Source organism: Poeciliopsis prolifica, unplaced genomic scaffold (assembly GCF_027474105.1).
Source record: "Poeciliopsis prolifica strain line A6 unplaced genomic scaffold, Auburn_PproV2 SCAFFOLD044, whole genome shotgun sequence".
In the NCBI taxonomy this organism is placed as follows: domain Eukaryota; kingdom Metazoa; phylum Chordata; class Actinopteri; order Cyprinodontiformes; family Poeciliidae; genus Poeciliopsis; species Poeciliopsis prolifica.
In genome coordinates, this window is record NW_026562419.1 from 1,536,563 (window position 1) to 1,564,264 (window position 27,702).

At 40.0% G+C, this 27,702-nt stretch overlaps 1 protein-coding gene and 2 pseudogenes across 1 annotated transcript; all 3 read left to right on the plus strand.

Annotated features, from left to right (window-relative positions):
- Nucleotides 1–5,896: 5,896 nt before the first annotated feature.
- Nucleotides 5,897–7,855, plus strand: LOC129376679 (tripartite motif-containing protein 16-like). The gene has a single exon (XM_055056264.1). The coding sequence runs from the start codon at nucleotides 5,915–5,917 to the stop codon at nucleotides 7,355–7,357; it is 1,443 nt and encodes a 480-aa protein (XP_054912239.1). The 5' UTR covers nucleotides 5,897–5,914; the 3' UTR covers nucleotides 7,358–7,855.
- A 5,146-nt stretch (nucleotides 7,856–13,001) lies between these two features.
- On the plus strand, nucleotides 13,002–23,993 carry LOC129376477 (E3 ubiquitin/ISG15 ligase TRIM25-like; annotated as a pseudogene).
- A 1,646-nt stretch (nucleotides 23,994–25,639) lies between these two features.
- Nucleotides 25,640–27,284, plus strand: LOC129376674 (tripartite motif-containing protein 16-like; annotated as a pseudogene).
- Nucleotides 27,285–27,702: the final 418 nt, after the last annotated feature.

Here is a 27,702-nt window from a genome sequence, read left to right on the forward strand (position 1 = left end):
ACAAAGAAGGTTCCTGTGTCTGCTTTACGGTCACAATTTTTTGGTTGTGTGCAGAAACCAGGTGAGTCCGTTCAGGCATACGGACTCCGGTTGAGAGAGCTGTACCGTAAACTACAGAAACACAATGCAACTGAAGCACCCACTGATATTCACCTTAGGGACCAATTCCTGCTTGGCCTGGAGGATGGCGCCATGCTTCAGCTGCTAAAGCGAGTTGTGCGCCTAGACCCTGATGCGACCTTCAGCGCTGTTCAACAAGAGGCTCTTCTATTAGAAGAGGAACAAAGTCCAAGATGGCCTGAAGCGACATGTGCCGCGGTAAGGGACCCTAACACTGTTCGATCTCAACAGAGTGATGTGTGGAAACAGGAGCTGAAAAAGGAACTTATGGAGGAAGTAAAGGCCAGATGAAGGACCTGGCCTGTGAAACTGATCAAGGACCAGAGGACAAAGGGTCCCATGCCAACATCAGCGTACCCCAGGATTGTTCCCCCGTCGCCGAGGGAAATGGCACCCGGACCGTGACACCAGTTACCAATGGGATGAGGATGGTAGGCCTATTTGTAGGGTGTGCAAAAAATCTGGACATATAGCCAGATTTTGCAGAGAATCCTCTGTAAATCAGCCAGCTTTAAACTAGCACACCCTACTGTAGCGGCCTATACAGTGGGGTCAGGTCAGCGAGACCAAAGGCCACGACCGATTTAGTGGGGAACTGCCCCTATGTGGAGGTGTTTGTGGGAGGAGTCAGGTTGGAGGGACTTTTGGATACTGGCTCACAAGTGACACTTATGCAGCAGAGCCTGTTCCTCGAACATTTCCCTGACTGTGATGTTAGTAATGCACCTACCTACATCCAGCTTAAGGCGGCAAATGGCCTTAAGATCCCCTGTATAGGGTACGCCCTAATGGACTTTAAGATTGAGGGTGTTGATATTAACCAGAAGGGTGTTTTTGTAGTGACTGATGAATGTTCTACTACCCCCCTTTGTCATTGGCATGAATGTAATTAGACCCTGTTGGGATGTAGTCTTCTGCAACCCGGGAAGCCTTTGTCTTTTTGCTGCCAGAGCCCGAGGTTCAACGGGCATGGCGGGAGGCTTTTTCTCTTGCCGGAGGATAACTGTTGCCACAGAGGACGACTTCAAAGGATATGTCTGGCCAGCTCAGCGACGAGGGGTTAAGATCCGGCAAGAAGCGAGGTCTGGGGACGGAGAGCTCGAGCAGGACCAGCTGGGAGAGACTATTGTGGCCTGGGGAAGCCTTGGAGGAGCCCGACACTGTTTCAGTGGCCCGCACCCTCGCTGTCGTCAGAAATGGTAGGCTCCCTGTTCGGCTGAAAAATTTGAATAACTTTCCAGTTACTTTAGGGCGCTACCGGAAAATTGGCCGCCTCTATCAGGTTGATGACGTGGATGTCCATGGAGGTCGTGATGTCGGCCTCACTGTTGATGACGGCGGTGTGGTGCAGGTTGGACTGGTGGAAGCTGTGGATTCCTTGGAGGAGAGCCGAAGCTTCAGCCTACAGAGACTGGTGGAACAACCAGTTTTAACGCCTGCTGAGGCCAGTAAGTTGGCCACCTTATTACAAAAATGGGAGAAAGTGTTTTCTAAACATGATGAGGACTTCGGTCGGACGGATGCCGTCAAGCACACCATTCCGACGGGAGATGCATGCCCCACAAGGGAGAGATTCAGACCACTGCCACCACTCATGTATAAAGAAATGAGGTCATTATTAGCGGACATGTTGGACAAAGGTGTGATAACTGAAAGTTCCAGCCCCTGGGCCGCACCTATTGTCATGGTCAAGAAAAAAGATGGGAGCTGGAGGTTCTGTGTCGATTACAGAAAACTGAACTCTGTTACTCATAAAGATGCCTTCCCTCTCCCTAGGATTGAAGAGACTCTGACCTCCCTCTCCAAGGCAGAGTGGTTTTCCACCTTAGATTTGGCCAGTGGATATTGGCAAGTCGAGGTTGATCCTAAGGATAGAGAAAAGACTGCCTTTACTACACCTTTGGGCCTTTTTGAATTTCAGCGCATGCCATTCGGCCTCTGCAATGCACCTGCAACATTTCAGAGATTGATGCAACAATGCTTAAGTGGTCAGATCGCTGAGTCTCTGCTTGTATACTTGGATGATATAATTGTATATTCACCTGATTTTGATACCCACCTACAGCACTTGGAAGAAGTCTTCATGTGTTTGTGGAAGCATGGCCTGAAGTTGAGACCTGACAAGTGTAACCTGCTTCAGAAAGAGGTGAGATTCCTGGGTCATGTGGTCAATCAGAGGGGAGTTATGCCTGATCCAGAGAAGGTGACTGCAGTTACAGAGTGGAATGCCCCAAAGACTGTTAAGGAAGTATGGGCGTTTTTGGGCCTGGCAGGCTACTATAGACGTTTCATCCAGGGGTTCTCTAAGATCGCATACCCACTTAATTCTCTGTTAACAGGCATCCCTACTGACAAGAAGCATGGTGCAAAATTAATTGATTGGACATTAGAATGTCAAATTGCATTTGACAAACTGAAGGAGGCGTTAACTCAAGCACCAATATTGGCCTATGCAGACTACACCCAGCCCTTTAGGTTGTACACTGATGCCAGCAATTATGGATTGGGTGCAGTACTGGCACAAAATCAAGAAGGAGAAGAGCGAGTAATCGCTTATGCTAGTCGTAGTTTACACCCTACCGAGAGAAATGATGCAAACTATAGCTCATTTAAATTGGAGCTTTTGGCACTGAAATGGGCAATTACTGAAAAATTTAAGGACTATTTGACTGGTGCCAAGTTCACAGTATTTACGGACAATAACCCAGTTGCCCACCTTCAAACTGCCAAACTAGGGGCAGTGGAACAAAGATGGGTTGCTCAGCTGGCCTCATTTGATTTTGAGGTAAAGTACCGAGCGGAAAAAGAGAATGTTAACGCAGATGCATTGTCTAGATTCCCCAAAACTTCCATCAACAGTGGCTGTGCTGTGGCGGCTTTAACAGAGGCGGATACAGAAGACGTGGCTTTACTGAAGTGGGGTGAAGATTGGCAGGCTCTACAATCGGCAGACCCAGACATACATCAGGTACGAGTGTATGTGGAAGAAGGGAGAACCCCAAATACGACTGAGCAGGCAACTCTAAGTGAACCAGCAAAAAAGTTGTTAAAACACTGGAAAAGACTCTGTATACACAAAAGGATTCTCTGTAGACGTGTTTTGACTCATATGTATGTGAGCCCCGTTTTCAGATTGTGTGCCCAGATCTTAAGCGTCAGGATGTCTGGGAGAAATGTCATGAAGCTACAGCCCACGCAGGAGTGGAGAAGACCCTCGCTCACCTAAGGCGCCATTTCTTTTGGCCAAGCATGGAAAAGGGGGTACAGTGTTTCCAGAATGGGTGTGTTGTCTGTAGTTTACAAAAAGACCGTGTAGAACCTCGAGCACCTCTTAAGCCCATAGAAGTGTCCTACCCGTTAGAGGTAGTAGCTCTTGATTTCCTTTCCTTGCGTCGGCCGAGCGACACTTATCAAAGTATTCTAGTAATGACTGATATGTTCACTCGTTATTCATGGGCTGTTCCTACACGGATCAAACTGCGCAAACTACTGTTCGTGCAATTTGGTCTCATGTTATCCAACAATTTGGTTGCCCAGTGCGTTTCCATTCGGATCAGGGACCAAATTTTGAATCGGAACTTATGAAAGAGCTATGCAGTTTGTATGGCATTTCTAAAAGTCGCACTACCCCCTATCATCCAGCAGGTAATGGGAGAGTAGAAAGGATGAACCAGACGTTATTAAATATGCTTCGCACACTTGAGGTTGAAAAACAGAGTAGGTGGCCAGAGCATTTGCCAGAGTTATTACATGCTTATAACAATGTTATCCATAGCGCTACAGGGTTTACGCCATCTTACCTTATGTTTGGGCGTCATCTGAGGCCGAGAGGCTCAATTTTTCTGTATACAAAATAACCTGCAGGATTGTGGACAGAGGCGCAACAAACTGATAAAAGGGATACAATAATTTATTTTAAAAACAACTAGTTAAAAAGGAAACATTTGCTGAAGAAGGATCGTTATACAAGTCCATTAAAAAAAAGTCTTAACTGGCCCACAACAGGGGGAAGAGGAAGGGGCGCGGTCCGCTGCTGCTCACACGTCCAGCCGGGTCCAAACAATCCTCCAGTCCACACGGACCTCAGTGAGCGCTAGCCAACGGCTCCGTTCAGGGGAACACGGTCCTTACTGCTTCTGTACGTCCAGCTTGATCTCCGGTTCTCAGCCCAGCAGTTCCACTTCCTTAGCCGGCCCCCCGCTCCTCTGCCGCGACCAGATTAGCAGTCCTCAGGGCCGGTCCCTCCTGTAGCCAACGCCTGAAGCCAGTCCGAGCCGTCTGCCGCTCCTTCACGCCATCACAGTCCCAATGGCCTTTTTACTCCTCCTGATCTGTAAACAACTTGATGAAGATGCGGATCAGCTGTGTTGCTGCCGTGGGGCGCATGCGGCACGTGACCAACAACCAATCAAAACATGCAAAAACAAAACATTTAATCCAAAATAAACTAAGAAAATAACTTCAAAATATACAATCCAAAACAATATCAAAATCTAACTCAAAGGAAAAACAAGGTCACCTTGCCACATATCCATTGTAACCTGTTGAATATGTCTCCAGAAAGACATCCACACAATGTTGTACATTCAGTTCCCTCCTGTTTATCTGAACCTCAGAAGAGCTGAGGTTCTGAATGGAGTCATTCTGTAATTTTATGTTAAAAATAATGCTTTACGAGGTTTTCTCTATGTGACACTTTATAGACCAGTCAAACAGTGTTTTTATTTTCTACTTCAATGATTTAATTGTGATGTAAAAATCTGAATAAATTGAATTTATTTGTGAAATGAAGCAGGTTCTAATTATTTAATCTTTCCTCCAGCAACCATTTATATAAAACCACATAATTTAAATAGTTTATTTTGGTGTTTACTGTCATTTTTATTTCTTTTTTTTCTTGGCAAACACAAAGGACTTTAGTAATAACAATATATTCATATGTTAATGTAGAAATAACATTAACATATGAATATGTTAATGTTATTATATGAACCATATGAACCATCATCCAATCAATAGCCTACATGATTCTCATGCACATTGAGTAACAATCTGCAAACATTACCACCAAACGCGAATACTTCACTTTAAAAAAATAAACTGGACAAGCTGTGAGTGCAGAAGTATGGGGGGATTTTTCTGCCATAATTCAAGAGCACATTTTCAGTGTGAAAGCGGACTTACATATCTTTTAATACTTTTGCTTAAATTTTTATTTTGAAAGCAGGACTTTATATCTTTCTTCTCAAAACTGGTACAGGTGGAAAATTACAGCTGCCACTATATAAACACAATTTTGAAAACTAATAATATGTACGATGGAATCATATGAATAGATATAACTGCATTATCATCAATATATATGATTTCATCATGTATTTTTATTAATTTTCAAGATAGTGTTTATGCAGTAGTGGCTGTAATTTTCCACCTGTATTGGCTTGGCGTGGTTGTGTAGGCTCCAAGTGTGAATACCAAGCACATCTGGAGCTTGGGAGCAAACAGGAACCAGTGACACTCTAATCAGGATTCCGCATTCCATTTCAAAAATATGTAGTTGCGTCCATGCATGGAGCTCTTCCATCTTAGATGAGCAGCCTCTTTAAATTTACTCAGTGGTAACATTTCAGGGTTACCAGAGATGGTTCAGTTCAAAGAGCTTCCTTGTTCTCCCTCCCTCTGGGTTTCAACCGTCATGATGGGAGGATCCAGAGACACTCCCTTCAGTTACCTAATATTTTACACCTCAGCTCAGAGCAGTCTCTGTTGCAGAGAAGTGAAACTCACACAGTCGATGTTATTGAGAGCTGAAATGGAGCAGAAAGATCAACTCACCCACTGCTATGCTGGACCTGAAGATGTGGCCTGTGATGTCTGCACTGGGAGGAAAAGGAAAGCTGCCAAGTCCTGTCTGGTTTGTTTGGTTTCTTATTGTGAGAAACATCTCCAACCTCACTATGGTTCTCCATCATTTAAAAATCACAAGCTAGTGAATCCTTCCAAGAACCTCCAGGAGAACATCTGCTCTCGTCATGATGAGGTGATGAAGATCTTCTGTCGTACTGATCAGCAGAGTATCTGTTATCTCTGCACTATGGAGGAACATAAAGGCCATGAAACAGTCCCAGCTGCAGCAGAAAGAACTGAGAAGCAGAAGAAGCTCCAGGAGAGTCAACAACAAATCCATCAGAGAATCCAGGACCAAGAGAAAGATGTGAAGCTGCTTCAACGAGAGGTGGAGGCCATCAATGTCTCTGCTGATAAAGCAGTGGAGGACAGTGAGAAGATCTTCACTGAGCTGATCCGTCTCCTCCAGGAAAGAAGCTCTGATGTGAAGCAGCAGATCAGATCCCAGCAGGAAACTGAAGTGAGTCGAGTCAAAGATGTTCAGGAGAAGCTGCAGCAGGAGATCACTGAGCTGAAGAGGAAAGACGCTGAGCTGGAGCAGTTCTCACACACAGAGGATCACACCCAGTTTCTCCTCAACTACCCCTCACTGCCAGCACTCAGTGAGTCTACAGGATCATCCAGCATCATTGTTCGTCCTCTGAGACACTTTAAGGACATAACAGAAGCTGTGTCAGAGCTCAGAGACAAACTACAGGACGTCCTGAGAGACTCATGGACAAACATAGCTGAAATTTATGTTTTAAAGTCAGAACCAGAACCAAAGACCAGAGATGAATTCTTAATATATTCAGAACAAATCACGCTGGATCCAAACACAGCACACAGAAATATGTTATTATCTGAGGGGAACAGAATAGCAACAGGAACGAAGCAAAAACAGTCTTATCCTGATCATCCAGATAGATTCACTGGTTATTGTCAGGTTTTGAGCAGAGAGAATCTGATTGAACGTTGTTACTGGGAGGTGGAAATGAGAGGAGAGGGAGTTTGTGTAGCAGTTTCATACAAGAACATCAGCAGAGCAGGAAGTTCAATGGATGCTATACTGGGATTTAATGATAAATCATGGTCGTTATATTTTGACAAATTCCATTACAAATTTTGGCACGACCGCATTGAAACTCCAGTACCAGGTCCAGTTTCCTCCAGAGTGGGAGTGTATCTGGACCACAGAGCAGGTATTCTGTGTTTCTACAGCGTCTCTAAAACCATGACTCTGATCCACAGAGTCCAGACCAGATTCACTGAGCCTCTACTTGCTGGCATTGGACTTTCTGAAGGATCATCTGCTGAGTTCATTAATCCTAAACAGTTAGCAGTGATTTGAAGTCTATTTGGTTAAAATTTGTAGTTTTGCTTCAGTTTCTTTCAGCTCCATCACTGGATGGTGAGATTGTTATTATACATTGTTCAGAGGTCAGCTGTCTTTATGGAGCTACTTTGTCATTGTGTCTGTTGTTTCGTTGATGTTGGAGTTTGTTTGGGTGCTGACACTTCCTGTTTCCATCATCATTAAAATGATTGCATTCCCATTTGTTGCTTTATCAGACTAAATGCTGCAGTTAAAATCCATGTACAGATCAGCTGATGAAAATTGTAATTATCATTCAAGACATTGTCATTATTTCATTGGACAAAGATCAGATCTTGGATCAAGATTGTGGATTTGCAACATTTATTTTGTGAGGACAAGTGATTAACTCCCAAATATGTTTTTATACCCAATAATCTGCGGACATTAATGTTTCATTAGTTTGAAACTTTTAAAAACTCTGGAAATCCATGAAAACATTTGAAGATTTATTGTAATGGGATGTTAGTTTTCTTTGAGTCATATTTAGAATTTTTTTATTCATACATTTTAATCTCTTTTTTACTCACGCATTGAGGTTTAAAATTAAAATTTATCTTTGGACCTAAAGAGGAACATTCAGAAGTCAACATGACATTTCAGTTGTTACAGCTTAAAGCTTGAAATCTGGACTCTGACCTGAACATTCAGAGCCACATAAAGACAATTACAAACTCAGCCTTCTATCACATGAGGAACATTTCCAGAATTAAAGCTGCAACATGTAACTTTTATCAAAAAATTATTTTTACCATGATGTGACAATATAGTATGAGACCGATATGTGAAAAAAATTTAGCTGCTCTGGCAGTGATTATCTGCTAGCAGAGAAACATTTTATTCCAAAGTTTCCTAAAGATGTCAACAAGGGAAGACTTCTCCATCTGGACTAACATGGTGGCCTAGAATCTGACCCACAGCAGGAGAATTAATCACACATTCAATGATCACATCGCAATTGTGCTGCAATAACAAGTTGTGTCCATTAACACGTGCTAGAACTGAACATTTTGAGTCTTTTACCAACAATTTTGGTATAACTGGACTTGTACTACAAAATTGGTCCAAGGAAAAAACCATGGGAGCAAGAAATAATGATCTTGCTTAGCAGTTACACAGCAAATGATGTGACGTCATAGGCAAGAAAATGTAACAATAGAAAAAAATGAACAGACTGACAAATGAAAATGTAAAAGAATATTAAGATTTATACATGGTACCGAGAGAGAATACATTAAAAAAAAATTTGCACTCCTATACACCCAAAGGTACACAGAAAATTAAAGGACTAAAAAGTGGATTTTGCACATTATGGCCTCCTTAAAATATTTGTTAGTTTATAAATCAGTGATTTATTTTAGCCCCACAGTACATTCAAAATCTGTTGTTGTATCACTCTTCCAGATCTCTCACGTCTTCTGGTTCTGGCTGGTCTTCTGGCTCAAGACAAATTTAAAATACATCAAAGGATTAGCTAGAGAGAGATTCAAGCTTATGAACAAGGGATGTTGGGTAATGATCCTATTACCTACTGTTGATTGTGGTGTTACTTCCAAGTTCCTGTCAATAAAGGTGGTTTAAATATTGTCCAACACATGATGCTCATTGAACCTTACAATGGAAGTACTTATTGCATATCAACCAGAAGAAAGTTTTTAACTGCTTACAGTGGAGTTTCTGTGCTGCTCTGCAGAATTTTGCATAAATGATTCACTTTCTCATTCTACCCACCTTGTTTGACATCAACCTATCAGAACAAAGTAAGATGACTAATCGCTGATGAACATCAACAGCATGACAGTGGCGTTTTAGCACTGTTGCTGAACAACAAGATCATGAATTGTAATACCACCCTGACGTCTTTCTATATAGAGTTTCTAGGTTATCGCTGTGTGTTGGTTCTTTCTGGGCGCTCCAGCTAACATGACTGTTATGTTAGCTGGTTAATTCTTGGTTGTCGGTGCTACATAACGCTGATAGGCACCAGCTCCCCTGACATACTGTGAGGATGAACAGGTAGACAATGAAAGCCATTTTTAATACATTCCCATGAGTTACATTTTCCAGCTTGTGTTAAAACACTTTTTGCCAGTTTCAGAAAACACTGGTGAATCAGCAGCAGAGAGGTGGGTTAGATTACAGCCAACAGTTTCTGCTCTCCAGTTGCCTCAGATACTTTCAACATTCCTGTCTGAACTTGTACTGATTTGTAACAAGGAACAAGTTTGCACTTTAATTTATAGCTTATTCATCTTGTAAGCTATACTCGAATGTAGTTCACATTTAGATACATTTAATTTACATCAAATTTTGATATAAAGATTTTTTTATTTAAAAAGTACTGGGATGGAAAAAGAGCATGTTTATTTAGGTGATTTAAAGAACCCATTTAGTTTGTTCAGAAGTGCATTTCTGAACCACAAACATTCACTGCAGGAACATGTTCATAATGTCATTACTCCCACAGTTCTGCAGTTTTGACAGGAAACGTCTCGGGCAGGTTTAAAGTTGTTCTGGGTGGAATGGTAAAGGCTTTTTCTAGTCATAGTGAAGGTTTATGTGCAAAGCCATGGGAAGTAAAGGTGAGGAGTGTCAGATTCTCTACATAAAGGCTAAAATATCAATGAATAAAGTCCAACTGAGGTTAATGTCACTCAGAGATACTATCACATTGTTATTGAGCCCTTTAGCCTACAAATATACAGTGGATTGCAGAAGTAATCAAACCCCTTGAACTTTATTATATGTTGTTTTAGTACAACCACAAACAAATATATTTCATTGGACTTTAATATGAAAGACCAACACAAAGTTGTATGCAGTTGGGAAGTAGAATGAAAAATATACATGATTCAAAACATTTTTACAAATAAATTGAAAAGTGCAGTCCCCTTTTCTCTGAGAAAAGGTCAAAGTATATTAATGCTTTTGGAAGCCACTGTACTGATGTGATGGTTCAGAAAACTTTCAGGTGTCATGATGATGACACCAACCAGAACCAGAACCAAAGGTTCTGGTTCTCCTCTGCTGCAGATTATCAGGAAGCAGAAAGAAATAACTCTGCTGATTTGTTTCTGTCATGATGGTCTCTTCTTCAGAACTGGAGCCAGAAATATATTTCTGTGTGTAAATATTTGGTTTACACAAATTTTTACAAGAACAATAATGTTATAAAACCAATTTTTATGACATTTTAATACATAATATTCATAATTCTTTTTTTAAAAAGTGAGATAAAGTTATAGTCATAAATTAAAGCGCATCCCATTGACGACAAGTTTCACTCAATCATCTTTACTATCCCCAAGGGCCAATGTTGTGCAACAGAAAAAGAAAAGAAAAATAAGTTCATCAATCCGTGTACCAAACAATCATGGCATAAAAAATCAAAAACATAATTTGAGGTCATTAAGAAACTTTAAAACTGTAAAAACATAATTTTTGAATCTATATTTTAATATGTGTGTGTGTGTTTTTCCTTTTCTTGGTGAAAATGCATCTATAAGAAAAAGCAAAACAATATATATATTTATTTAAATAATTTACACTCTTGACTATACCACACACAGAGTACATTGCAGGGGTAACAAAATCAATAATAATAATAAAAATAATCTCGTTTCATTGGCGACATGTCCACGGAGCTAAATGCATCTTGCTGACCGTCTGTGGAAGAGCTATGGACAAGATGCTTTAGAGCGTGTTGTTCCGAAAAACATTCAAAACCTTTTTTGCTAAGTGCCCTGGTTCTAGGTTTTTTTTCTCTGTAATGGCTTTGTTAGCAGTGGGGGTTGCTGGACATCAACCATAAATTGTCCGATATTATTAACCATTTAACTGTCATCCCCAAATTGGCATGGGCCAGTATAACAACCTCAGGTAGAAATATCACAATTCTGTGATGTCACAGTATAAATACAGCTCTAAGATATTTATATTACATTTTCTTTAGCATGCTTTGATGGGACTGCATCAGAAATTTGCCTCATTAATGTTTTCTGTACTAAAAGAAATGGGACATATGTGAATTTGACTGCAATTTTAAACTGGCATATCATCATTATAGTCATAAACTCTATTGATCATATATTTGAATGAATAGCACAGATTGTCTGAGTTCTTAATTCCATGTGAATTGGCTATGTTAGTAATTTGTAAAATAAAATTCCCCTTAAAGTTACCTACAATATTTGTTTAAGATGGATTTTTATGTTTTTTGCGATTGAAACACTTTGAGCTGTCATATTGTTGAAATGTGTTATACAATAAGTTTGGTTGATAGACGAGAAACAGCAAGTTAACGACATATTCGTGAGATGTGAGTAAATTTCATGTAATGATTTGTTCCACACATGACGACTGTAGTCCTGTGAACAAGACCGTTAACTTGTAAATGAAAGATAGTAATGGCTGCCTGACCTCATTTTTAGTCAGATGTGGTGCTGGAGGTACAAAGGTCGTTTTTGATTATATTAAATGTTTAACTACAGGTGTGGCTTTACAAGCTGCTGTTTGCCTAAACTTTCTTTATGTAGTAGTTGATCTAACTGGGTGTGCAGTTTGTTTGCTTTTAACTTCAAATCAAATTAAAAGCTTTTCGTTGGAGGGAAATTTTTTTAATGAATAAACTTTGAAACTGTGTATGGGTTTGCTTATTGTGTTTTGCAGTGTAGTCCACTACATGGACAGTGGTAGAAAATTTTATCAAATGGACAGTAGAAACATGACCACAATTTCACAATAACTCAACTTTCACCATGCAGTTAAATAACATGAAGGGTTAAATTATTTTAATGTCAAATGTCTGTTCTGTAATTTGCAAAAATATGCAGTAATTAATGAATAAATAAGCATCAACAGCTAACTCTAAATCAAACTCTAAACACCAAACTACAATTAAACTTCAACAGTCTGGCTAAATCCTATTCAAACTGAAGAAAGTTGACTAATAACACCAAGCAGCTGAGGCCTTTCCGCCAAAAAGAAATAAAACACACTGGCATTGGATGAAGTAATCGCAGACGGTAACATTTAATTGAGAAATCTAAAAGACTTCAAATTCTGATAGAACCACAAAATCAAGCAATCTCCCTGAATTATCTGACAATCAGGCATTCAGCAAAAATCGTATAAATATGAATGTTTAGATCTGATTCAGCAGCAGTACTTCTGCTGCTCCCAGTACAACACCATGTCAGAATGGCAATAACGATTATTGAATATTCCTCACTTTCAGTGCCAATAAGGGCAGAAGTTTCTATATTTGGGACAATATAAATAAAATATTTGTGACCCATAATCTTTTGTTTATGTACATGATTTGCACAAGACTTATGTAGCTTTTTGACTGGTTAATTTTTACACTAGGATAAAAACAGAATGCTATGATAGTTTTCATAGAATACGATTTTGTCACTTTTAACCTGAGCTCAACGGCCTTTTAAAATTCCCTCAATTGTAAAAACATTTTAATTTCCACAGATAATCAGTTCAAAGTCCTACTTTGTTCCCTCCCCCTCTGGTTTATAAACATCATGATAGCTGGAACCAGTGACACTCTTTTCAGGAACCTGATATTTACACCTGAGCTCAAATCAGTGGCTGTTGTTGGAAAGACAAACTCACAGTTGTTATTTCTGAGAGCTGAAATGGCGCAGAGAAGAGTTTCCCAAGACCAAGATAACTTGTCTTGTTCCATCTGCCTGGATTTACTGAAGGATCCGGTGACTATTCCCTGTGGACACAGCTACTGTATGAACTGTATTAAAACCTCCTGGGATGGAGAAGACTGGAGGAGAATCTATAGCTGCCCTCAGTGCAGAGAGTTGTTTAGGCAGAGACCTGTGTTGAAGAAAAACATCATGTTAGCAACGTTGGTTGAAAATTGGAAGAAAACTGCTGCTGCAGCTGATCACTGCTATGCTGGACCTGAAGATGTGTCCTGTGATGTCTGCACTGGGAGGAAGATAAAAGCTGTCAAATCCTGTTTAAACTGCCTTGCATCTTATTGTGAGAATCACCTACAACCTCACTATTACACTCCACCATTACAAAAGCACAAGCTGGTGAATCCGTCCAAGAACCTCCAGGAGAACATCTGCTCTCGTCATGATGAGGTGATGAAGATCTTCTGTCGTACTGATCAGCAGTGTATCTGTTATCTCTGCACTATGGATCAACATAAAGGACATGAAACAGTCCCTGTTGCAACAGAAAGAGATAAGAAGCAGAAGAAGCTCCAGGAGAGTCAACAACAAATCCATCAGAGAATCCAGGACCAAGAGAAAGATGTGAAGCTGCTTCAACAGGAGGTGGAGGCCATCAATGTCTCTGCTGATAAAGCAGTGGAGGACAGTGAGAAGATCTTCACTGAGCTGATCCGTCTCCTCCAGGAAAGAAGCTCTGATGTGAAGCAGCAGATCAGATCCCAGCAGGAAACTGAAGTGAGTCGAGTCAAAGATGTTGAGGAGAAGCTGCAGCAGGAGATCACTGAGCTGAAGAGGAAAGACGCTGAGCTGGAGCAGCTCTCACACACAGAGGATCACACCCAGTTTCTCCTCAACTACCCCTCACTGCCAGCACTCAGTGAGTTTACAGGCTTATCCAGCATCATTTTTCATCCTCTGAGACACTTTGAGGACGTGACAGCAGCTGTGTCAGAGCTCAGAGACAAGCTACAGGACGTCCTGAGAGACTCATGGAGAAACATTGAACTGGCAATAACTGAGGAGGATGTACCGTCAGAAGAACCCCTCAAAAATTTGTTAATATTTCCATCCACAGGCGCCATCCAACACTCACCCCCTCCACAGTCGAACCTCTACGCCCAACCCTCACCCCGTCCACAGTCGTCCCCCTATGAAATACCCTCACCCCGTCCACAGTCGTCCCCCTATGAAAAACCCTCACCTTGTCCACAGTCGTCCCCCTATGAAATACCCTCACCGTCCACAGTCGTCCCCCTATGAAAACCCTCACCCCGTCCACAGTCGTCCCCCTATGAAATACCCTCACCCCGTCCACAGTCGTCCCCCTATGAAAAACCCTCACCTTGTCCACAGTCGTCCCCCTATGCCCAACCCTCACCCGTCCACAGTCGTCCCCCTATGAAATACCCTCACCCCGTCCACAGTCGTCCCCCTATGAAATACCCTCACCCCGTCCACAGTCGTCCCCCTATGAAATACCCTCACCCGTCCACAGTCGTCCCCCTATGAAATACCCTCACCCCGTCCACAGTCGTCCCCCTATGAAAAACCCTCACCTTGTCCACAGTCGTCCCCCTATGAAATACCCTCACCCCGTCCACAGTCGTCCCCCTATGAAAAACCCTCACCCCGTCCACAGTCGTCCCCCTATGAAATACCCTCACCCCGTCCACAGTCGTCCCCCTATGAAAAACCCTCACCTTGTCCACAGTCGTCCCCCTATGCCCAACCCTCACCCCGTCCACAGTCGTCCCCCTATGAAATACCCTCACCCCGTCCACAGTCGTCCCCCTATGAAATACCCTCACCCCGTCCACAGTCGTCCCCCTATGAAATACCCTCACCCGTCCACAGTCGTCCCCCTATGCCCAACCCTCATACACTTCACAGCCGTTCCGCTTCTAACAACCCTCATCCACTCCATACACTCCATCCTCCATCTTGTCCATTTTTGGGACAACTGAAAGCGACTTTTGTGACTGACTTAAAAATGATACTGGAGTAAATCAGATCGGTATGAAGGACCAGTTTTTATCATTCAACAAACTGATGTTCGGGGAGGTCCTGCAGTCACAGACCTAGAAAAATGGACGCTGGTGGAGACTCGCATATACAGATCTCAGCAGAAATGATCAACAGGTGGTCACTGAACTAATGAACCCTCGGACCAATGATGGGAACCTACCATCTCCAAGAGACTGTGGTAATTTGGATCAAAAAACATAATGCGCAGAAATTTTATAATACTTTCTTAAGACTGAGTACCTCTTTAGTTGTTTCCGGTTTTTGGTGTAAATTTGTATTTTCTATTGATATAATTATTTGCTGTGGTATGAAAGAAAGTTGTCAAGAAACTGCCAATCAGGTTATTCTGCGAATGTTATGTATGTATTTTGGTTCAGGAGTCTTTTTGTATGAACAAAACAAAAAAAGATACATTAGGAGAATGACTGTTCGAGTAATCTCAAAAACAACTGATGTTTTAATTTGTTTTATTTTGGAATCTGATACAAGATGAATCTGGAGATTGAAAAAGATTAGCAACACAGTGAAAATGTTTTCTTCAACTCAAGCTCTGCATAACAACTGGAAAATGAAATCTGAAAGAAATTGCCAAATAGAAGGAAATTTCCTGCTTCCAATGTAGAAATCAGCAGATTCCTTCTGAACAGACAAGATTTCTGCATTCAGTTGTCTTCTGTAGTTTGTTGGATTTGCATTGTTAAAATCAGAAAAGTGAACCATTTCATGACAAAATTAATTGTTAAAATCCTTTTTCTTCGATGAATGAATCAACTTGAGACTTTGTTATAAAAATCTGAAGAAACTGATTTTGTGACATTTAACAGATTTTAATTATTTAATCTTTCATCCTGGAAAATATATAAGAACAATAAAGATAACCAAAAAAAACATGTTTGTGAGTTGCTTTATTTGATATTTTACTTTTGTTCCTCATTTTTGTTGTCATTTTTTTTGTTATTCGTGGGGAAAGATAACTTTTTATAATATGTCATACCTGAGGCAGCCTTTCGAATACAGTTTAAAACTTTTCCTGTCAGAAGAACTGATTGGTATCCGAGGCTCATAAATTCAGTCATTTATTGCAAAAACATGTTTGTCATTCAAACACCTATAAACACAGTGAACAGCCTACATGGTCCTCATACACCCAGAAATACAATCAGCAAACATTGACCTGTGAACACACACACTTTACATAAGAAAATAACCCTTCTTTGGGCGCAGAAACAGGAGAGGCGACATCCTGTATCAAAATATTCTGGTGTATATAAGATTTTACTTTGACTAGATCTATGGCCCTATTGAAGGACAGTCGACAGCCTTCAAGGCCTGTAGGTTACAGCTTGGATCTGGTGTGCTGATTACTTGTGCACATTTGTTTCAACTTTATCAATTTAGTTCAGCAGCAACACAGAAGAGAATAATTGAATAATGAAACATAACAACATTTTTAATGGAAATAAAAACAATAGTTTATGATAAGTTTTCATTTCAACCACTAAAAAAAAAAAAACCTTGGTATTTTATTCTATGTTGCATAGATCATTTCCTACTATTTTACTAAATAAACCCAAATAATATCTGACTGTCCACAGCAACTTGGCTGCAGATTGCTTTAAACATTGAAAAAGCTCTGCGGGGTTAACTACATAATTTTTGTGATGTTGGCACCTCTGAGAAATATCAGGGCAAAGAAAACTCAGTAGCTGCTCGTTGATTTCTTTAGACATTCAGAAGCCCCTATAAATACTTGAATTGATAAAATAAAAATAAAAATGGGGTCAGCGTCACAGAGGAGGTGTTGGTTGCCCCAGCTTTATGGGTGGATATTTTCTGATCTCTGAACAGAGTTGTGAACCTCCTGGTAGTAATATTAGGTTAAGGTGAAACAGAGAAGGAACAGTGAACAGGTGGCACCGGGGATTTGAGCTGCGTCACGGTGATAGTCATGGTACTATTTCTTTATATTGGGATATCTTGTTCTGACCCACAGCGGTGAGACAGACTCAGGATGTCTGTAGCGAACCGGCATTTAGTGCAGCACAGGGGCAGAATAATAAAATTAAATTTATACGTTTTTTTCTGCAGCCGAACCATTTGTGTGTTGGGGGGTGAGGAGGATTTTATCGTATTATGACGAGAATTACAAAAACAAATAGAAATTTTCTCTAACTTCAACATCAAACTTACATTTTTATTCATAAGCAGGTGTCTGTATATAAAAAAAATAGTATACATTCTTGCCCATAATATAATAGAGGATTCAGTTCCACCCTCCTCATCTTTACCTTGACCCTGGTCTTAACAACATGGAGGCAGAGGCACTTATAAAAGATTTTAAAAAGTGGCTTGTAAGCAGGAAGTGAAGATATTTGACTAGAGAGGCAAAATATTCAAAAGTTTATGAACCACTACATAAAAAGTTTAATCGTTTTTAAAGTGATTTTTAGTTTGTAGGACACTGAATGGAGCTTTTTTTTGGCTGATCTAACAAAATGGAAGATGATGCTGGAGTAAATCTGATCTGTATGGAGGAGCAAGATCATTCAGATAAACTGATGTTCAGGAATTTTTAGTTCTGTGGAGCCACCTACTGGTAGTTTGGTGCAGCTGCATGCAAGAAGTTCTTGAGCCACATGCTCAGAAAACATGGAGGCTGGTGGAGACTCATGTATGCAGATGTCACAGGAAACGATCAACAAGTGGTTCTGAACTAATGGACCCTCAGACCGGTGATGGAGACCCAGCATCTCCAAGAGACTGTAGTAATTTGACCCCAGAAACATGATGAGGAGGAGTTTTATAATACTTTAAGAGTGAATCCATCTCTAGTTATGTTTCTGGTTTTTGGTTTAAATTATGTTTTTCCACACATGATGAAGTCATTTGATGTCAGTTTAATTTGAATTATGTGAATGTTTTGCATGTATATTGGACATTATTGGTTTTGTTTTATGGGGAATTTGAAACGACTCAAAAACTCATTGCTTCAGCTGTACGATAACCTCTGATCCAAAAGTTTAACTTTGAATAAAGATTTGATGATTTAAAGTATTAAAAGGTTATTGTGATAATAAATACTTGCCACTTCTGTGGATAAGACTTTGTCACTGGACAAGATATAATCCGAACAGAACATATTTTAAATAAACAGGGAGAGTTGGTCCAGTTCTTTAACCACAAAAAGTGTTAAAGAGCCCAATTTGATTATAGTTTCCTAAAATAAGGAGGCCTGGCATCCACAGCAGGCCAGATGTTTTCTACCATTAACCAAGTCAATGGTGATCTGCATTATTAAAGATCCTGAAACCATTTCAAGGGTCCAAACCATTAACCTGGATGACCCCAAAAGGGATCTCAGATTTGGGTGATGCACAAAACCTCTTATAAATTGATTAAACACTTGATGTACAGCTGGCCAGTGATGGCTTTACAGTTTACTAAAAGAGAAACATTTAAGTTTTCTTTCACTTTATTTTATATATATTTTCATTACCTTAGATGTCTACACTTGAAAAGGAGCCATTCTGTGGAGTTTTATATAAAATTTGTCCTCAAGATCTTTTCCCCAAATTTCTTAATGCTACAGAGCCAGTATACTCTGGACTGCCCTGCCAAGAGCAGGCTGTATGAGGACAACTGCTCACCAAGCTGGGTCTGCATATTCATTGTATTCTAATGATGAAACATTTTAACTCAGTTCCTCTCTGCATCCAAATCAATAAACTCTTTGTGGCGCACCTCTTCCCCAGAGGAACCATCTAAATGTGTTTGCTGCTCAATCTGGAAGAGCAGTTCGTTTCATTTTAGTGACAAGAATGAGCTTTTTGGTTGGAGATTATTTAACTCACTAAAACTGAAAAACTGATGTCAAAATCAGATAAAGTGATGATTAAATCTGAATCTATGTTTTAACAAACATTGGGACTAAAGATGCTGCTGTAAACAGAGATAATTAGTTTCTGTTTCAAACTAGCTTTTCCTGTAAAGTCATTAACTGGGTGATTCCTACTAAATTACACCGTAAGCCTCTTTGTTCACTGACATTTATTGCTCACTCCACCCTTTAGATGTCAGTGGTCTGAAATATAATGCAAGAGTTCAACGTCTGATTGAATAAGTCACATGTCCAGAATAAAGTTTAAATTAACTTCTAGAAAAGAGAAACTTAGGTGATTGATATTTCTGATATTTAAAATGATACAGATAAACTCAGCTGGATCTTTTCCATCTTTGGATCCATTTAAGGATTCACCTTTAACCTCACTATGATGTTTCTGGACTAAAGAAACACAACCTGGTGAACCTGCTTGCAAATGTACTGTCTCTTTAAAGGAACAAATTTTTGTCATAGAGTCACACCATTCTTGTGAATCATTGTGAGTTTGCTTTCCCAGCCAGAGGAACTCCTGTCATTCCACAGAGTTAACATAACAGTTTAACCCATTTAAACTGGCACTAAGAAAAGAAAAGGCTCAGCTTTTGAATGATAATGATAATTTGAATGATAATTTTTCAACAGTTTGAAGATCTTCCTTGTTCTCTCCTCTCTGATTTACAAGCTGAATGTCGCATGAAGCGCTTTGGGATCCCCTAAAACAAGTTCAGGCCATTTACCCTTTAGCAGATAAAAACAGCATGCGTCTATCGTTTTCATAACAGCCTTTTTATTTTGATTACTTTTATCAAATTTTAATGTTCTATGTTGTAATCAGATAACAGTTTTGAGCAGACACGTGATTGAATCCAAAAAAATCTATTGTGGCCAACAATCTGTGGCTGGATTATGTTTTATCTGTTAGAAACATTTAATAATTCTGTAGAACTCCTTAAAATCAGTTAATGATTTATTGCAATGGTAGTTTTCCTTCTTAGATTTTAATTCTTTTATTTTGCAAGTTTTGATTTTTTTTTCTGCTGTTTTCCAATTATTTAGACTTTATTCTCTGTGGACTTAAAGAGGAAAGAAAGAATCAGCACACAGCTTGAGTTACTACAGCTGGAAACTAGAGATCAGGCTGAAATCTACGAGTAGTGATGGACTCAGTTCTGAGCCTTCAGAGCCACATAAAGACAGTGCAAGTCAGTCTTCTATCTCCTGAAGAACATCTCCAGGAATACAGCACTAATGTCTCAGTGAGATCTAGAGGAAGTCGGCGTCTTCACAGGTTTATCTTAAAAACCCAAAACAAATCAACCATCCAGCTGCTGCTGATCCAAAACGATGCTGCTGCTGACGTTCTCACTTAAACCAGGAAGTTATCCTAACAATAAGATAGTTTTAAAGTCACTACACGGACTCCCTGTAGCTCATAAAATAGACTTTAAAATATTGTTCTTAGTTTATAAATCACTGAACAGTTTAACATCACCGTTTAAAGATGTGCTTTTATCATAGCAACCTTCCAGACCTTCAGGTTCTGGTTCATGTTTCAAGACAAAATTCCTGCTGGAAATCAGCCGATTAGGACCAATTCTTATGACTGATCACCACTAACATGAGTTGGACTTTGGTGCAATTTTTGATCCAGTTGGTTTACAGCAAACTCATGAGTTTGAATCTCAAACCAAAGACTTTCTGCATGGAGTCTTTGTGAGTTCTTTGGATTGTTCCTTTTCTAACAATCCAAAAACATGATTGGCAGGTGAACCGTTCAGTTATTGGTTGTCAATGCTCCAGGATATCATCCTGTTAGCTCTCCTGTAAGGATAAACATGTTGACAATAAACGAATGAATAACTGAATTCGACCTCTAGTAAAATCTAAAACAAAATGAATTATTTCAGTGGAAGGCTGGATGAAGTTTTCAATAGATTCCCATGAGGTCCATTTTGCAACTTGCATAAAAACACTTTTCACCAGTTTCAGAAAACAGAAGCAGCAGCAATGAAACATATTAAAATAAATGATAAAGTCTTTGTAAACAAATTTGTCCTTCAAACTCAGGGCCAGTTGAGACCAAAACACCAAACTGAAGACTTTCATTGTCCAGTTTTTGGTAGAAGGAAAGAAATGAGAATAACTTTAATTCTTCATGTGATTGATTTATTGTTTATTGTGACAGGCCTGATTACAACCAATTAGACCTGAAACAACCAAAATAACAGCCGTTGCTAACAGGGAAGTTTCTGGTCTCTTTGCCTCGGGTACTTTCAACATTCCTGTCTGAACTTGTATTGATTATGTGGATCCAGACAAATAACAACTGTTATGTATGAAGTTTGTTCATTGAGTTGTATTAATTTAAATGTAAACTTTTTTTATTTCTAAAAAATAATGGTATGGATAAAGTGAGTATTTGTCTCTATGTAGATGATCTGAGGAACTGATTTATTCCCTTCGGAAGTTCATATCTGAGAATAGGTGGAACCACAAATGTTTACCGCAGCAACATGTTCAGACATTAAAATAACAGCCGTTACTAACAGGGAAGATGACTCAGATTTCTGATGTATTAATAGAAACTCTGTCTCATCCAGGTTTACAGTTGTTCACTATTTAACAGCTATAAAAGCTTCCTATAGTCATAGTGAAGGTTTCTGTAAAGACCATGGGAAGAGTGAAGAGTTCATAATCTTCAATGAATGAAACATAACTGAGCTTAATAAAATGTGACTCAGAGATACTATTTTACTCTTTAAGGAGTCCTTCAGCCAATACACATAACTTTGCATCAGACATTGAAATATAGCATGACAGGTTGGTAATCCAACAAGTAATAAGCATTATATTTTCTTAAAGTCAACAATTACACATCAAGTATTTACTGTTAATCAAAGGCTACTTGATTTGTTGCTTAGTAATCATAATTTAGAGTTGATGTGAGAGACAAGATCTGATCCATGATCAGAATTTGTATGTAATGTTTACATACTTCCTGTATCTCTGTTTTATTGTGGTTAATAATAACACTGAGATAAAAACAGAATATTTTCAGTTTTTGACAAAACTGCAATTTCTGTTTTCTATTTGTATTCAACCAGGATTAAACCTGGAGCATTTCAACCTGAACTTAGCAACATTTTTAAATTCACTCAGTGGTAAAAACATGTTAAAGCTTAGCTCAAAGTGCTGCCTTGATCTCTGTCCCTCTGGTTCTCAAACGTCATGATGGGTGGAACCAAAGACACTCCCTTCATTAACCGGATATTTACATCTCAGTCAGGTTTCTGTTGTTGGGAATGAAACCGAAACAGTTATTGTTACTGAGAGATGAAATGGAGAAGAAGGGAGTTCAGATGGATAAAATCTCTTGTTCCATCTGTTTGGATTTACTGAGATCTGGTGATTATTCCCTGTGGACACAGTTACTGTATGAACTGTATTAAAGACCACTGGGATGGAGACGATCAAATAAGTAACTAGAGCTGTCTACAATGTCAAAAAGAGTTCACACAGAGGCCTGAACTGGAGAAAAACATCACTTTAGAGGCTTTGCTGGAGGATCTAAAGAAGATTGGACTCCAAGCTGCTGCAGCTGATCACTGCTATGCTGGACCTGAAGATGTGGCCTGTGATGTCTGAACTGGGAGGAAGATAAAGCTGTCAAGTCCTGTTTATCATGTCCAGCTTCCTACTGTGAGAATCACATCCAACCTCACCATGATGCTCCACCATTGAAGAAACACAAGTTGGTGTATCCTTCTAAGAACCTCCAGGAGAAAGTCTGCTCTCGTCATGATGAGGTGATGAAGATGTTCTGTCGTACTGATCAGCAGAGTATCTGTTATCTCTGCACTATGGATGAACATAAAGGCCATGAAACAGTCCCAGCTGCAGCAGAAAGAGCTGAGAAGCAGAAGAAGCTCCTGGAGAGTCGACAACAAATCCATCAGAGAATCCAGGACCAAGAGAAAGATGTGAAGCTGCTTCAACAGGAGGTGGAGGCCATCAATGTCTCTGCTGATAAAGCAGTGGAGGACAGTGAGAAGATCTTCACTGAGCTGATCCGTCTCCTCCAGAAAGGAAGCTCTAAAGTGAAGCAGCAGATCAGATCCCAGCAGGAAACTGAAGTGAGTCGAGTCAAAGATGTTCAGGAGAAGCTGCAGGAGATCACTGAGCTGAAGAGGAAAGACGCTGAACTGGAGCAGCTCTCACACACAGAGGATCACACCCAGTTTCTCCTCAACTACCCCTCACTGTCAGCACTCAGTGAGTCTGCAGGATCATCCAGCATCAACATCCGTCCTCTGAGACACTTTGAGGATGTGACAGCAGCTGTGTCAGAGCTCAGAGACATCGTACAGGACATCCTGAGAGACTCATGGAGAAACATTGAACTGGAACTACGTGATGTCGATGTTCTACTGACAGTACCAGAACCACAACCAAAGACCAGAGCTGAATTCTTAAGGTGTTCACGAAAAATCACTATGGATCCAAACACAGCTCACAGTGAACTGTTATTGTCCAAAGAGAACAGAAAAGTAACAAGAATAACCAACATCAGTTTTATCCTGATCATCCACACAGATTCACTGATTGTTCTCAGGTTCTGAGTCGACAGAAACTTACTGGACGTTGCTACTGGGAGGTGGAGATGAGAGGAGAAGGAGTTGTGGCCGTTTCATTCAAGAATGTAAGAAAAGCAAAAGGATTTGGATTCGATGACAAATCTTGGTCATTATGTTATGACACAGACAGTTGCACATTTTATCACAACAACGTTGTAACTCCAGTACCAGGTCCAGTTTCCTCCAGAGTCGGAGTGTATCTGGACCACAGAGCAGGTATTCTGTGTTTCTACAGCATCTCTGAAACCATGACTCTGATCCACAGAAAGGAGACCAGATTCACTGAGCCTCTGTATGCCGGTGTTTGTGTTTATTGTGAATCCTCTGCTGAGTTCATTGAGCTGAAATCATCAGCAGTGGCCTGATGTCCCTTTGGTTGCAATGCATGTTTCAGGTTCTTTAGTCTCCAAGGTGAAAGTTCAATGTTGTATCATTTCTTCACTAGTGAAGCTACTTTATGGAGCTACTTTGTCATTTTTGTTGATGGTGGAGTTAGTTTTTGGTGCTGCACCTTCCTGGACAAATCAACAGCAGCCTGGGGTTAAAAACCAACCTAGAAACTTAAAGCAACTGATTACAAGCTTGAAAACATGTTATTACATAGTGGTGGAGTGCCTGTTCTGCTCACTGCTTTGTTGTCGTTTTGGGCAAGACACTTAACGCACCTTGCTGACTTGATTTACAATCCAGTAAATTGTCACCATCTGTTTCTGAGAGACTGAATATGATGTGATGTTCTCCAGATTTGTGTATAAGTACAGGCCATTTAACTTTTTTGTCCAGGCCTGTTTCATTAATTAACTGTTTAAATGTTAACACGTTGTGATGTGTTTTTTGACATGAGCATTTAAATGGATGGTTGCGTCTGTATTACACCTGTGCGGATGAAACATCCTGCTGTGCAGCGCAGCACAGTTTGAATCATGGCAACAAACCAGCGAAAAGCAGAGGTTTTGTAGGTAATGTAAAATAAATGCTGAGTTGCAAATACCAATATAAGCTACTAATTTTGTTATTTATGTTCAAAAGTTGTTAGTACTGGTTACATTTACTGACAAAAAATGTTTTTAAGGGGAGGTACTTTGATGAATAGAAATAAATTTGACCACTGTTCACACATAATTCGCTCACAACCTAAATAAATAAGTGAATAATAAACTTCTTCAGAACTTATTGGCATGTTGAAAAGGTAATAGTGGAAAGTAACTTGTTATATTTTCACACACTACTCTAATTAAGTGCAATTTGACTGTACATTGTATGTTTTCTTATGTTGTTTAGAAAACCTGAAATTTGACTTTGACTTGAGTTTGTTTTGAGTATTTTACTTTTACTTTAAAATTGTTCTACAAATCATCACAAATGTTCTACAAATTGTTTTATAAGTGCTGGAAAAAGTGAAAAATTAAAACATTTTAAACATAAAACAATTCTTGTGTGGAATAAAGCATAGCTTTATGTATATATTAAACCTTATTTTGAGTCAAGATGACAAAAGTAGCAAATATGGCTTATTTGTTAGCCATATTTGTAAATGGCTTCCAAATATGGCTAACTTCCTCTTAAGTCTTTAGTTTTTAGCTCCCCCATCACCTGCAGACTCCAGCAGCTCTAAGACAAACACATTCATCTGTGACTGGATCATAAGTACAGTTGTAAAAACATACCCATCAACACATGACCAAGACATTTTACTTCATTTGATACATTCAATAAAGTCCCAGACAGCTTGAAGTTAGGAAATACCCGATATTTGTCCTCCTTCGAGAGATCATTCATATCAAAATTAAATAACATAGGAGATAAAATGCTTCCTTGTTTGACTTTCATACAATTAATTCTTTAGTTTAAACGATCAGCCTGTGTTCAGCTCAAACAGCTTCTTTGTTCCCTCCCCCTCTGCTTTGCAGACGTCATGATGGGTGGGACATCGACACAACAGTAACCAAATATTTACATGAAACTGAAACTAGTTTCCATTCCAACAAAAAGAAACTCCAAGCCGTTAATGAGAGCAGAAATGGAGAAGAGAGGATTTCAGCAGGATAATATCTCTTGTTCCTTCTGCTTGGAGATACTGAAGGATCCAGTGACTATTCCCTGTGGACACAGCTACTGTAGGAACTGTATTAAAGACCACTGGGATAGAGAAGATCAGAGGAGAAAATACAGCTGCCTTGAATGCAGGAAAGAGTTCATACCAAGACCTGCCCTGGTGAAGAACATCACATTAGCAAAGTTGGTGATGGATCTAAAGAAGACTGAATGTAAAACCATTCCACCTATTGACTGCTATGCTGAACCCGAAGATGTGGCCTGTGATGTCTGTACTGGGAGGAAGAGAAAAGCTGTCAAGTCCTGTTTATCATGTCCAGCTTCTTACTGTGAGAATCACCTCCAACCTCACCATGAAGCTCCACCATTGAAGAAACACAAGCTGGTGAATCCATCCAAGAATCTCCAGCAGACCATCTGCTCTCGTCATGATGAGGTGATGAAGATCTTCTGTCGTACTGATCAGCAGAGTATCTGTTATCTCTGCACTATGGATGAACATAAAGGCCATGAAACAGTCCCAGCTGCAGCAGAAAGAGCTGAGAAGCAAGAAGTTCCAGGAGAGTCGACAACAAATCCATCAGAGAATCCAGGACCAAGAGAAAGATGTGAAGCTGCTTCAACAGGAGGTGGAGGCCATCAATGTCTCTGCTGATAAAGCAGTGGAGGACAGTGAGAAGATCTTCACTGAGCTGATCCGTCTCCTCCAGGAAAGAAGCTCTGATGTGAAGCAGCAGATCAGATCCCAGCAGGAAACTGAAGTGAGTCGAGTCAAAGATGTTGAGGAGAAGCTGCAGCAGGAGATCACTGAGCTGAAGAGGAAAGACGCTGAGCTGGAGCAGCTCTCACACACAGAGGATCACACCCAGTTTCTCCTCAACTACCCCTCACTGCCAGCACTCAGTGAGTCTACAGGATCATCCAGCATCAACATCCGTCCTCTGAGACACTTTGAGGACGTGACAGCAGCTGTGTCAGAGCTCAGAGACATCGTACAGGACGTCCTGAGAGACTCGTGGACAAACATCAATCTGAAGATCACTGAAGTGGACGTTCTACTACTTAAGACTAGAGATGAATTCTTAAAATATTCACAAAAAATTAGTCTGGATCCAAACACAGCACACAGAAATGTGTTACTGTCTGATAGAAACAGAAAAGTAACAAGAACAAACCAACAACAGTCTTATCCTGATCATCCAGACAGATTTACTGGTCGTTGTCAAGCCCTCAGTATAAACAGACTGACTGGACGTCGTTACTGGGAGGTGAAAAGGGACGGAGAAATCTATGTAGCCGTTTCATACAAGAACATCAGCAGCACAGCAGGATTTGGATTCAATGACAAATCTTGGTCATTGCGCTGTGACTCACAAGGTTACATCTTTTGTCATAACAACATTTTAACTCCAGTATCGGGTCCAGTTTCCTCCAGAGTGGGAGTTTACCTGGATCACAGAGCAGGTATTCTGTCCTTCTACAGCGTCTCTAAAACCATGACTCTGATCCACAGAGTCCAGACCAGATTCACTGAGCCTCTATATGCTGGTGTTTGGCTTTTAGGTGATGAATCATCTGCTAAATTTATTAAACTGAAATAGTTGGCAGTTTCAGTTTCTTTTGTCTCCATCATTGACATTTCTTCTCTTCTCAGAGATCAGCTGTCTATGCAGCTACTTTGTCATCTAGTTTGTTTTGTTGATGTTGGAGTTTTCTTGAGTGCTGCCCCTTCCTGTTTCTGTTCAGCCATGGAGACGAGCACTGGTTTTGATTCACCTGAACTCATTTCATTTATAGTTATTGTTTTGTCAGACCAAACATGAGGTTTTATTTTGAACAAGAGCTTTATTTTTATTGCTTTATACTTACTTTGTTATATTTATAGATTTCTACCAAATAAATATTGATAAATTGCCTCGTACAAAAGTTTTCTACTGTTTCTATATCCAGGAGGAGTGAATGGTATAGTATAAATACACAATTATGAGACAAAAGAGATAATACTTACATGAATTACAT

Coding starts and splice junctions, on each gene's coding strand:
- LOC129376679 (XM_055056264.1), top strand. CDS start 5,915: ATGTTATTGAGAGCTGAAATGGAGCAGAAAGATCAACTCACCCACTGC.